This window comes from Giraffa tippelskirchi, chromosome X (genome assembly GCF_054371585.1).
Source record: "Giraffa tippelskirchi isolate mGirTip1 chromosome X, T2T-mGirTip1v1.2.pri, whole genome shotgun sequence".
NCBI lineage: Eukaryota > Metazoa > Chordata > Mammalia > Artiodactyla > Giraffidae > Giraffa > Giraffa tippelskirchi.
The window spans coordinates 137770623-137783168 of record NC_137289.1 but is presented as its reverse complement, the minus strand read 5'-3'; the positions used below and the strand labels follow the sequence as shown (position 1 = coordinate 137783168).

Genomic DNA, 12546 nt, shown 5'->3' with positions numbered 1-12546 from the left:
TCTGATTTCTTTTCTGTCCCTAATAGTTTTGCTTTAACAGAGTATCATATAAATGTTCAACATTTATGGACACATAACATCTACATGTTTCTACAGGCTTCTTTGCAATTCATCTGCTTTTGAATGTAGTGGTAGTTCCTTTTTATTATTGATGAGTATTCTGGAATCTACTGGAGTACTTACTAGTTTGAGCTGAGAATAACCTCAGCTGTGTCAAGGTTGACTAGTAGTCTAGCCAGATTTTAAATGGTCTCACACACACACGCATCACAGCAAGTGGAAAATCACTCACTGTTGGAGGTGAATTGTAACCGAAGGTGGTATAATTCTTGAGTTTTCTGTTCTAGGATGTGCCGTAGAAGATTCTGGTACTCTATCTCTTTTTGAACTAGGTGTTCCAAAAGTCTGGTTAGAACAAAACAAAACATCACTCAGAGAGCCTAACACCATTCAACTCAACTCAAACATTCATTGAACAGAGGTTTAAAAAAATGGCACAATCCCAGGTCAGTCTAGGATCAGATTTCAGCCTGCACATGGGCACCTTCCTTGTGTTTCCTCCCCTTGTAAACCAAGACCAGCCCTGCTCCGTGTGTGGGTATCTTCTGCATCAAAATGTATCGTAAACCAAAAGATAACCTAATGGTGATCTGTAGAACTCAGCCCACTTGTCTTCCTAAGTCAGGTCAAGTTGCGAAAACGTGGTGAAGCTATTCCCTCCTTACTGGAGACTATGTTGAGATAGAAGCCTTGCTGCTGTTGGACAGCTGGGGTGGTGCAGGAAAGCTGCTGCTGGGAAGGTGGGAGGGACGGTACTGCCAACACTTGGCAGGATGGCATAAAATGCCTTGCGCTCTTGGTTTCGCAAACACTCCTCGGGACAGACCTGCTTCCCTCACTCAGGGCAGCAGGTGCCTTCCCGCTGAGCCTAACAGCAGCTAAGACATCTCTGTGCTACAAGGTAGGTGTGAAGCAGCCGCGTTGTCAGCTATTCCGTCAGGCTGGCTGCTATCTCATTACTAGTTCTCTTGAGGGGGGAAGATACAGTGCCCATTGACCCTGGAAATCAATCACCTTTGAATCCATATATAACGTTTGATGAATCTGGTGATTATTAACCTTACTGGAAAACCATTTTAAAGAAGTGCAATGTATATTGTCAACTTTCACATTTTTCAAGACAAAAAAATAGATCTGTCTACAGTTAAACTGCAGAGATCCCTATACAGGGGTGTATACAACTTTTCTTCTGAAATAGGGACACCCTATTGTAGCCAGGAACGCTCTGCCTTTAAAGAACGGCATCCTTCTGGGTCCCCAGTTGAAGCTGAGAATATCTCCTTGCCCAGTTCCTTGGGGGATGAAGATGACTTTCTGAGACCTGGGTGAAGCACTCAACAACTCTGTCTCCCCCCTGCCTACCTGCTGGTCTCCTGCCTCAGTTTGCTCAGCTGAAAGCTCAGGTGCTGCTGGGGCGGGGCCTCCTGGGCAACTGCTGAAGCCGGCTCGCTCCACCCACGTGCCACCTGTGCCTCACTTGCAGGCGGGCCTGCCGGGGGATAGTCCTCTTCCATCTTACCCGTGTCCTTATCCACGCCTTCGGTCTCTGGGGCAGGCTCAAAGTGGGCTTGGAGCTCTGAAATCATGGAAGAAAAGGAGCACAGTTCAACAAGGCCATGCTTGGTGTAGCTTATGTCCCAGGCCAGCAAACCAGGCTGGGAGGCCAGCCCGGCCAATGCGATGCTCCATCAGGAGACTGCTGAGCTTACTAAATGGAGAGGAGCCTATTTTACTTACCTCTACCTGAAAAGATGGTCCCCACACCGCTTTACAGATAAGGAAACAAGCTTCAAGATATTAAGTTAGGCAAGGGCAGTTTTAAAAAGGGACAAGCAGCCTTCCACCCAGGCCTGTGTGTTTTCTGCAGTCCCCTGCTTGGAGAGGGGAGTAATGAAGTCCTGGGGTTTAACAGGCCACTCCCACAAGTGGAGCCTGGGCTGAGTGCAGGCAGAGGATGACAGGGAGGGAGCAGAGTAAAGAGAGGAAGCGGCAGTGTCAACAGAAGTGCCTCAGAGCCCCCCTTCCTAGGAGGCATCACAGAAGGAGAATCAACTTGGGTACTAAGCTGCTGTAACATTTGAAAACTAGAGCCTATGAAAGCCAAAGATTTGTGTAGCTACCCCATGATGAGAGAGAAGACAGCCATTTAAGTCATCAGCCAACTAGGAGGTGGTCCTGAGCACACAAGGATCCAGGCCCTGAGGCTCAGTGCACTGTGTCTGCGGGCATGCTCCTCAGTTATGCTGGGGTGGGGGGCATGTAAACAGCACCAGAAGGTGTGCTTAGAATCACAAAACACTGGCCCCAAAGGGGTCTCTGACATCATTTCCTTAATTGCTAGGACGTATATAGCCCAGATGGGAAAGGGAGAGGAACAACTGGTGAGTACAGAGGACCTGTCTGACTTTTTCCATACCCACCATAGCCTAATTTACCTTGGCCCTTACCTGGGATGAGGATGGTGACTGCAGTCTGCACTGCTCGTCGGATGATGTTGTCCATTGCAAACATCCAGTGGGGCCTAATTAAGTGGTTCCTCAAAATTTTATTTACCTATAATCACAAAAATCCAGATTTCTGGTCCACTGTATTTTTAAGAAATAGGAGTTCTTACCAATTCAAATTTGCTTCTACTCTGAGATAAAAGTGTTAACCATGCTGCCCTGGATTTACATTTCTTCTGAATTGAGTCTTCCTCTAAGCTGACCCCAGGTCACACTGGGGTCAAGGGGACAGGTACAGCGATTGGAGCTACTGCACAGGCCTCTTTGTTGTTTATTCAACAAAGATTTGTGGAGCACCCATGAAACCTCAGGCACTGTGGCGGGGTCTTGAGACACAAAGCTAAGCCAGACATGGTTTTGGGCCTGGACCAACTCACACCTGTTTGTGCAGACACATAAGCTTAAACCACACACCTACTCAGCTGGCAGGTGCTGCTCATCCCCAAATCCTACACTCTGCTCTTTGTGGCGAAATAAATGCAATCGTCTCAGTCTCATGTACACACACATTCAGTGTTTAGAGAACTGCTGGCACTCAGGATTCAGGTGAGTAGAGATGGATACTATGGGAGAAGATGGTAATCAAACTCCATGGTGTCAGCTATGAGCCACTTTGGTGGGCATCCTACCTTCTGTCATGTTCTTTAGGGCCAAAGGGAGCACTTACAGCATCCTGAAATCCAAACAGTACCAGGTGAATCTGATTGATGGATGAGCTGTCAAAGTCCAGGTCCACCTTGAGCTTTGATATTGTGGATGCCATCACCCTGTGCTCCGGGCAGCGGATGAAGTCTCTCAGGATCGCAATTATTTGCTTGATGTGGCCGACTGAGAGATGCAACTCTTCTGAACTCTGATCACCAAGCCCCCAACCAAAAAAATCAAGTCATTGAGTAAATCGGGGGCAGAGGGCATCCAAGAAGTACTGTGGGCACCTAGATGAACCACACTGTCCATTAGCTTATGGAAGTGGGGAACCCCCAGCTGAGATACCATCTCTGGTCCTGGAACTTCCTCCATATCCTTCCTGTTAGAGGCTTACCAGGCCCCCTCCCCTCCCTGGAGGAATGGGCTGCCATCCTGTTTGACCCCTTGTCAACCATCCCCCACCAATGGGCCTTGTCAGAAGGCACAGTTCACAGAGGGCAGTGGCCTCTTATTAAAAGGACCTCATCCAATCCAAAATGAGTTAAAAGTCACATTTCCATCCACAGCCTTTCTTCCTCAGAGGCTAACTCCACCTGGGGGTTAACTGGGCTTTATGCTGCCATGTGGCCTGTTTTCCACCAGGGGGCAGCATGGCCCCATCAGGGCCTGGTTTCACCCCAGTATTTGGCAAATTCAGGTTTCAGTGGAGTCTTTTTTGTATTCTCTTTTGTTGGAAAAGAGGATGTTGGGAAATACTTATGGTGATTATTGTAACTGCAAATGTTCTGGGGTGGCAGGCCCATTTGGACCTCTCCAGGGACCCTGCCTTGGGCGGAGGGGGTGGGATTGCAGTCCCCACGCCCGGCCTGTACCTGGGCCACGCACTCCTGCAGGTTGGAAGCCACCTGATTCTGCTCCTCCCAGAGGATTTTGTAGAGGATGGCACGGCGCTCACTGTCCTTTCTCAGCAGGAAAAGGCCAGGGTCCCTGTCTTCTGGGGACGAGACTGCGCTCCGGTCCTCCAAGGCCGGACTCTCAACGGGAACACTGCGGACAAAGGCACGTGACAGTCCCCCGCTTTCCAGGGGCGGGGTCTCTGTGCGGGGACACCGTGGGGGAGGGGCTGAGAGCCGATCCTCCATGTCCCCACCCTCAGGAAGATGAAACTGCCGGAGGCGAGACTAGCGTTTTTTCTAATCCCCAGACCACCAGGGTTTTCGGGGAGAGGGGGAAAGATGGGGAAGAAGGAAGGGGGAAGGAGAGGTAACAGGGTGAGAATAAGGGGGGATGGGGAGGAGGAGGAAATGGGGGGAAGGGAGGAAGAGGGGAAGGGACAGTGAGCGACCACATCGCCCGCCTCGCTCGCAGTGTCAGTGGCCGCCCCGCCACCCTACTGATCATGCAGACAGGAAGCATCTGGTTTACACTGGACGCACTCTTTGTGCCCAAGGGCTGCGGGGCGGCCGTACCTGATCCGGTGGCTGAGCCGCTGCACCGGCAGCCGGGACTTCTCCAAGAACGCGTAGGGCTGGGCGTCGGAGTCTGGGGAGACGGAGCCATGCTCGCTGCTGCTGCTGCCCGGCAGCTCCCCGGACGGGGGCAGGGTCAGCACGGCGCCCTGGGGACCCTCTGTCGGGGGCAGCCGGGAGGGCAGGGTGAGCGCGGGCAGCTCCTCGGGCCAGGCCTAAGCCTGCGCTGCTCTAACTGGGGGCACCAGTGATCACCCAGGGGTCCTGGGTAGACGGAGGCTCTGCTTCCACAGATCCGGGATGGGCCCAAGACTCTGCATTTCTAACAGCCAGTGGCTCTCCAGGTGCAAGAGGCTGAGCCGGCCTCCGATCCCATCCACAGCGAGGCCGCTCTTCTGTCAGTGCCCAGCAGGACGTACTGCCCCAGAACAACAGACACCCTTTAATCAAGGTCAGGAGCAGCACAGGGTGAGAGGCCAGGCTCCAAACATGAAGCCCCGGGCCTTGCACTTGGGGAAGACAGAACCTCAGCCAGGGCGGCTCTCTCCTCCCTCCCAGGCACAACCCTGAAAGCGAGGCTGAACGGAGGAGACAGTACCTCACTGTCACCTACAGGGCTCCCTGTGTCTCTCCCAGGACACCGAGGGACAGTCATTCCCTGGGTTTGGACAACCCCACCCCTACTGCGCCCCCACTACTCTGTCCAGGGAGACCTCACCTGCTGCCTTGAAAGCAATCCGGTTCTTCTTGCCCTTGTTCACCTGCCTGAAGAAGCCTTCCTGGAGCAGGCCCGCGGCGGTGACACGTTTGTGGGGGTCAGGCTCAAAACAGGATAAAAGGAAGGCTCTGGCTTCAGCTGAGAGGGTTTCTGGAATCTCTGGGTGGATCTTGAACATCCCCACCTGCATTGAAGGGATGGTGAGGCACACCCAGGTGCACCCAAGAGCCACACAACCCCAGCATCTGCCATCCCCGGAGGGCTGACGCCGGATTCCAACGGCTGTGATGACCGGCCTCTGGAATACCACTGAGTATGATGTTCGCTGTAGGTCTGTCGTATATGACCCTTATTAATATGCTGAGGTATAAATGTAATTATCTTATATGATACATAGAGAACAGTAGTTCAGCAGGCGAAATGATGAACTTTTCAATAAATGTGCTCTCCATATGGAAACAGATACATTTAGATGAGTACCTCACACCTTTCACAGACATTTAAGAATTTAATTTCTGATGAATTAAACCCTAAGAAAACCCTAAGTAAGAGCATATATAAAGGTCAATCCTCATCCCAAGAAAGGTAGTACCAAAGAATGTTCTAAGCATTGGACAATTGTACTCATCTCTCATGCCAGTAAGGTCATGCTTAAAATCTTGCATGCTAGGCTTCAGCATTATGCGAACCAAGAACTTCCAGATGTCCAAGCTGGGCTAAGAAAAGGCAGAGGAACCAGAGATCAAATTACCAACGTTCGCTGGGAGGAAATATATTATAACCTCTGTAAACTGAGAGTAATTTCTCGCAGTAAGGAAGGAAGAGAAAGCTAAGGGTTTGGGAGTTGCTAGGTGGTTGTAGTGGTTTGGACTTTGGTTCCCAATGCAGGGGTCACGGGTTTGATTCCTGGTCAGGATAGTAAGATACTGGCAGAAGGCAGAGAGAGAAAGGAGAGAGAAAAGTAAAAAACCTATTTTCTTTCTTGTCCACGTTTGTGGAGAGGTTTCTGCATTGGGAGGAGGTTTTTGATTTGAATTCTCTCTCTCCAATACCAGCAACCTAAATCACCCAATATGTCTTACCTTGAACATCACTGCCTGTGGTTCACCGAGCTCATGGAACGGAGGCTTGCTGGTGGCCATCTCAATGATGGTGCAGCCCAGGGACCAGATATCAGCCGGGGCGCCATACCCACGAGGGCCTTGATCGATAATCTCAGGTGCCATGTACTGCAGCGTGCCTATTGGGAAAACACACAACAAAGATGGTGGGCACCGTGTTGTTCAAAAACAAAGTGCACCACTAGCAAACAAGTGTGTGAGCTTCACTCTCCTGTTAATGACAGATGGGGTCTGATCTCACGCATAAATGTTGTTGCATCTTTTCTGGGACTAGAGACATGCAGAGTTCCTTTAACACTAGTCACACTGAGAGAGGATCGCTCAAGCCCTTTGAAGGATAAACAGGCCTGATCCAATTCCGTCAACACATCTGAGAGCGCTGCACAGACAGAGGGATTGGCATGTGAGACCCACAGGGCCTGACCTGTCCAGAGGAGGAGACAGGCATGATGATAGTGTGCTGAGCAAGGCAGCAGTGTGACGGAGGATATAGTCAGCATTTCCCAGGTGGTGCAGTGGTAAAGAATCTGCCTGCAATGCAGGAGACACAAGTTCGACCTCTGGGTCAGGAAAATCCCCTGCAGGAGGAAATGGCACCCCACTCCAGTATTCTTGCCTGGAAAATTTCATGCACAGAGGAGCCTGGTGGGCTACAGTCCATGGGGTTGCAAAGAGTCGGACAGGACTGAGCACACACAGAGATTAACAGGTGTACACAGAAGGCGCTGAGAACACAGAGGGAGAAGTGCCTGTTTCTGCCTGGTTCGAGTCAGGGGAAGCTCGAGCCGTCAATTTGGGTGTCTGAGAATAAATACCAAGTCAGAATTAGACATACAAGAGACTTCCTGGGAGAAGGTGAGTGAAGGATAAAGGGGAGGGGGCAGTCTCTGATGGCAGAAGAGCTCTGAGACAGCTTAGCCAGGCCAGCCCAGGAGGCCCTGACCCAAAGGTGCCCACTGGAGGAGCGCCACATCGGTTCTAGTACCTCCACCGTGCTTGGTCACTGGTTGGCAGTAGGTGTGGAAAGTACGACCTGGCCAGGAACACAGTGGCCTATCCAAACAAGTGCTGGCTGCGGCTGCCAGTGAAGTCGATTCCTGCCATGAGGCTTGGCCAGGTGGCCAAAGCAGGAGGACTTTCAGGCATGGGGAAAGGCTCAAGCCAAAGCCCATGCATGGGTGGGAAGCACACAGTGAACCCAGGGGCTCGGTCTGACACAGGCCAAGGGGAGGGGGTAGGAAGAATGAAGGAGGCAGCCGCCTGGGTGCAGCCCACATGGTGTGCTGCATGTGTTCTGAAACCGCCGGCTTTGGACTTTCTCCCGTGGATCACGAGCCACCAGAGGCTGCCACAGGGAAAGCAGTGATCAGGGAGGAGGAGGGCTTGTCAGAGAGATGGGGCAGCGAGTTCAATCAAGGGCTCTAAGAGTAAAATCTTTGCTTTTCCTTGAAACTAATCCTGAGGAGAGGAGAGGGGAATGTGGAAGCAGCAGCAGATGCTGTGTGCTGGCAAAGACATTTATAATAAACAGCCAACTTGTAGGTGATATTGGCCAAAGGGTGAATAGAGAACATTAACGCACCAAGAAATTCCAGTGCCTGCCTCAGGATCACAACCATATGACCCAGCAATCCCACTCCTGGCATATACCCTGAGAAAACCATAATGCAAAATGATACATGTACACCCCAATGTTCACTGCAGCACTATTTACAACAGCCAGGACATGGAAGCAACCCAGATGTCCATCAACAGAGGAATGGATAAGAAGATGTGGTACATCTATACAATGGAATATTACTCAGCCATTAAAAAGAATGAAATAATATCATTTGTGGCAACATGGATGCACCTACAGATGATCATACCAAGTAGAGTAAGCCAGACAGAGAACAACAAATATCATATATTAACACATGTATGTGGCTTCCCTAGTGGCTCAGATGGTAAAGAATCTGCCTGCAACGAAGGAGACCTGGGTTCAATTCCTGGATTGGGAAGATCCCCTGGAGAAAGGAATGGAAGGCCACTCCAGTATGCTTGTGTGGAGAATTCCTTGGAGAGAGGAGCCTGGTGGGCTACAATCCATGGGGTCACAAAGAGTCGAACACGATTAAGTGATTAACACTAACTATGGTGGAATCTAGAAAAAATGGTACAGATGAACCTATTTGCAGGGCAGGAATAGAGATGCAGATGTAGAGAAAGCACATATGGACACAGAGTGGAAAGGGAGGGTGGGATGAGTTGTGAGATTAGAATTGACATATATAAACTATGATGTGTAAAACAGCTAGTGGGAAGCTGGTATACAGGGAGTTCAGCCTGGTGCTCTGTGATGACCTAGAGGGGTGGGATGGAGGTGGGAGGGAGGTCCAAGAGGGAGGGGATATATGTATACACATAGCTGATTCACGTTGTACAGCAGAAACTAAGACAACATTGTAAAACAATTATCCTCCAATTAAAAAAAAAGTCAACCAAAATAGGTTTCTTGAGTCTTGATCAATGAAAACAAAGGGCTCATTGGTTAAAGTAAGTTTGGAGATGCCACCTACTACATCTTCCTCTTGAACATCCAATGTCTTATCAGCATTTTTCTTTCCTGTGAGCATTTTAAAGGCTCTAGGACAGCTCTGACAATAGGATGTTCTGCAATAATGGAAATGGTCTATTCTGTGCAGTTCAAGATGGTCACCACTAGCCATATATGACTGTTGAGCTCTTGAAATGTGGCTGCTGAGACTGAAGAAATAAATGTAAATTAAAAGAATTTTTTTAGATTTTATTTGATTCTTCCTAATTTAAAGTTAAATATAAATTGGGCTGTATCAGTGAGTGCAAGATATTAGCAGGGCAAAAACAATGGCTTTGGTCTCCTGAGCTGAAAGCCTCGTGGGGAAGTGTTCAGTTGGTAGCAGGGTTGGGCAAGATGCTCTGCCTGCTGCTCCCCGGCAGCCTGGGAGGGTGTGGAGGAGACAGTGCGCCTGCGCGCAAGTGACAGGAAGGAGAGGTTAGCAAGTTTCACTCTGGACCCTCAGTTGGTTGCAGTAGCAGTGGTTGGCTCATTACCAGCTTTTTTTGGTCCCTCCATACCTTCAGAACCAGCATCATCTCATCCCTTCAGAGTTACGTGCTACAGCCCAGTTAGCACCCCCGATAGAAAGCTTTGAATTCTACTCTCCTCTCTGTTCCCTCAAGCCCTAGGGATGGAGGCTGCTTTCTGATTGAGTTATCAGTAAACAGTTCTTTCAACTAAATTTTCTCTGTAAAAATAACTTCATGTGCACATCTGTGCTGTCGTGTCCGACTCTTTGTGACCTCATGGACTTTAGCCTGCCAGGCTCCTCTGTCCATGGTCTTCTCTAGGCAAGAATACTGGAGTGGGTTGCCATTTCCTACTCCAGGGGATCTTCCCAACACAGGGATTGAACTTGCATCTCTTGTATGGGCAGGCACATTCTTTACCACCAGTGCCACTTGGGAAGCCCAAAAATAACTGTGTTGATTTCAGTTTTCCTGCCTGGGTCCTGACTAACACAATCGCTAAAAGTTAATTCTTAAAAGAGCAAGAGAATAAACTTAGAAACTTATGAAGCAGTAGAAAATAGTACTAAACCAAACTGCAATGGCTTATTGATCTCAACTAAACAACTGTCCTTAGTATAATGGTTTCACAATTGGAGGATTAGTCTGCTTCATGCTAAATTTAGGGATTTTCATTATATGGAACCATAGTGAACATCACTGTTTCTAAAGGCAGGGACTTCACAATGACATCATATCAGTTATTTATTGCTATATACTAAACTATCCCAAAGAAAAACAGAGCTGGAGAAATCAGACTCCCTGCCTTCAAAGTATAGTACAAAGCTACAGTAATAGAACCAGTATGGTATTGGCACAAAAACAGAAATATAGACCAATGGAACAAGATAGAAAGTCCAGAGATAAACCCATGCACCTATGGTCACCTTATCTTTGACAAAGGAGGCAAGAATATACAATGGAGAAAAGACAGCCTCTTCAGTAAGTGGTGCTGGGAAAACCGGACAGCTACATGTAAAAGAATGAAATTAGAATACTCCCTAACACCATATACACACAAAAAAACTCAAAATGGATTACAGACATAAATGTAAGGCTGGACACTATAAAACTCTTGGAGGAAAACAGGCAGAAGACTCTTTAACATAAATTGTAGCAAAATCGTTCTTGATTCACCTCCTAGAGTACTGAAAATAACAACAAACAAATTGCGCTCAAAAACTTTTGCACAGCAAAGAAAACCATCAACAAAAAGACAACCCTCAGAATGGGAGAAAATATTTGCAAACAAAGCACCTGGCAAAGGATTAATCTCCAAAATATGCAAACAGCTCATACAGCTCAATATTTTAAAAAATCCTATAAAAAATGGACAGAAGATTCAGACATTTCACCAAAGAAGTCATGGGGATGGTCAAAAGGCACATGAAAAGATGCTCAACTTCACTAACTATTACAGAAACGCAAATCAAAACTACAACAAGGTATCACATTACACCAGGTAGAACGACCATAATCAAAAAATCTACAAACAATAAATGCTAGAGAGGATGTAGAGAAAAGGGAACCCTCCTACACTGTTTTGGGGAATGTAAATTGGTGCAGTCACTATGGAGAACAGTATGGAGGTTCCTTAAAAACTAAACATAGAGCTACCATATGATCCAGCAATCCCATTCCAGGGCATATACCCAAAGACAACCATAATTCAAAAAGATATATGCACCCTGATGTTCACTGCAGAGCTATTTACAATAGCCAGGACATGGAAGCAACCTAAATGTCCATCAACAGAGGAATGGATGAAGCAGATGTGTTATATACACACAGTGGAATATTACTCAGCCATAGAAAGAATGAAATAATGCCATTTGTAGCAACATGGATGGACCCAGAGATTGTCATACTGAGTGAAGTAAGTCAGAGAAAGACAAGTATCATATGATATCACTTACATGTGGAATTAAAAAAAGAGGTACAAATGAACTTCTTATTTACAAAACAGAAGTAGAAAACAAACTTATGATTACCAGGGGGAAGGGGGGGAGGGATAAATTTGGAGATTGGGATTGATATATATACATTACTATATACAAAATAAATAACTAATAAGGACCTTCTGTACAGCACAGAGAACTCTACTTATTACTCTTTAATAGTCTATACGGGAAAAGAATCTAAAGAAAAGAGTGGATATATGTATATGTGAAACTGATTCACTTTGCTATATACTTGAAGCTAACACAATATTGTAAATCAATTATACTCCCCCCCCCAAAAAAAATCGCATGCTAGGAAAATAATAATAAATTACCCCCAAAGTTAGCAGTTTAAAACAAACAGCTATGATCTCACACAGTTTCTAAGGATTTGAATCTATGAACAACTGGGCTGGGTAGATCTGGCCCAGGGTCCTTCACTAGGCTGCAGCCAAAGTTTTGGCTGGAGCTGCAGTCATCCGAAGGCTAGACTAGAGATCAAGGATCTACTTCCAAGCTCAAGTGGGGGTTGGGAAGAGGCTTTGGTTTCTCACCACCTGGGATCCTCCATAGGGTGGCTTAAAATATGGCTTCCCTCAGAGTGTATAATCCAAGAGAAAGCAAGATAAATGCCACACTGCCTTTTCTGACCTAGCCTCCAGGTCACACACCACCACTCTATTCTAATCTATTCATTAGAAGCAAGTCACTAAGTCCAGGCAGCGATCAAGGGGAGGGGAATAATAGGCCGTGAATACCAGGAGGTAAAGATGACTGGAGGCCATCTTGGAGGCTCTGGCCACAACATCTGACTTCCAGTTAGCACTCAATGGCATGCTACAAAAGCATGCTACAAAGCATCTCCGTGTAGCATTGGCCATCTGACTCTCACAACTCCATTAAGGATGCTCAGAAGAGGTGTGATGTACTGTTATTCCCATTTTATATATGAGGAAACTGAGGGTCAGAGAAGCTAGGGAAATTGTTCAAGCTAGAGCC

At 47.6% G+C, this 12546-nt stretch overlaps 1 protein-coding gene across 9 annotated transcripts in view; it reads right to left on the bottom strand.

Annotated features, from left to right (window-relative positions):
• MAP3K15 (mitogen-activated protein kinase kinase kinase 15) overlaps positions 1-12546 on the bottom strand; it is a 150495-nt gene that overhangs the window by 2183 nt on the left and 135766 nt on the right. For 5 of the 9 annotated variants that reach the window (XM_081566047.1, XM_081566046.1, XM_081566048.1 and 2 more), the window contains 8 exons: positions 6482-6639; positions 5400-5583; positions 4682-4754; positions 4085-4259; positions 3232-3417; positions 2508-2613; positions 1423-1636; positions 293-405 (listed from right to left, as the gene is read on the bottom strand). In XM_081566047.1, the coding sequence (XP_081422173.1) occupies positions 293-405; positions 1423-1636; positions 2508-2613; positions 3232-3417; positions 4085-4259; positions 4682-4754; positions 5400-5583; positions 6482-6639 (1209 nt within the window). Of the gene's footprint in view, positions 1-292; positions 406-1422; positions 1637-2507; positions 2614-3231; positions 3418-4084; positions 4260-4681; positions 4842-5399; positions 5584-6481; positions 6640-12546 lie in introns of all 9 variants that reach the window. The other 4 variants (XM_081566045.1, XM_081566044.1, XM_081566039.1 and 1 more) reach the window with 1 other exon arrangement.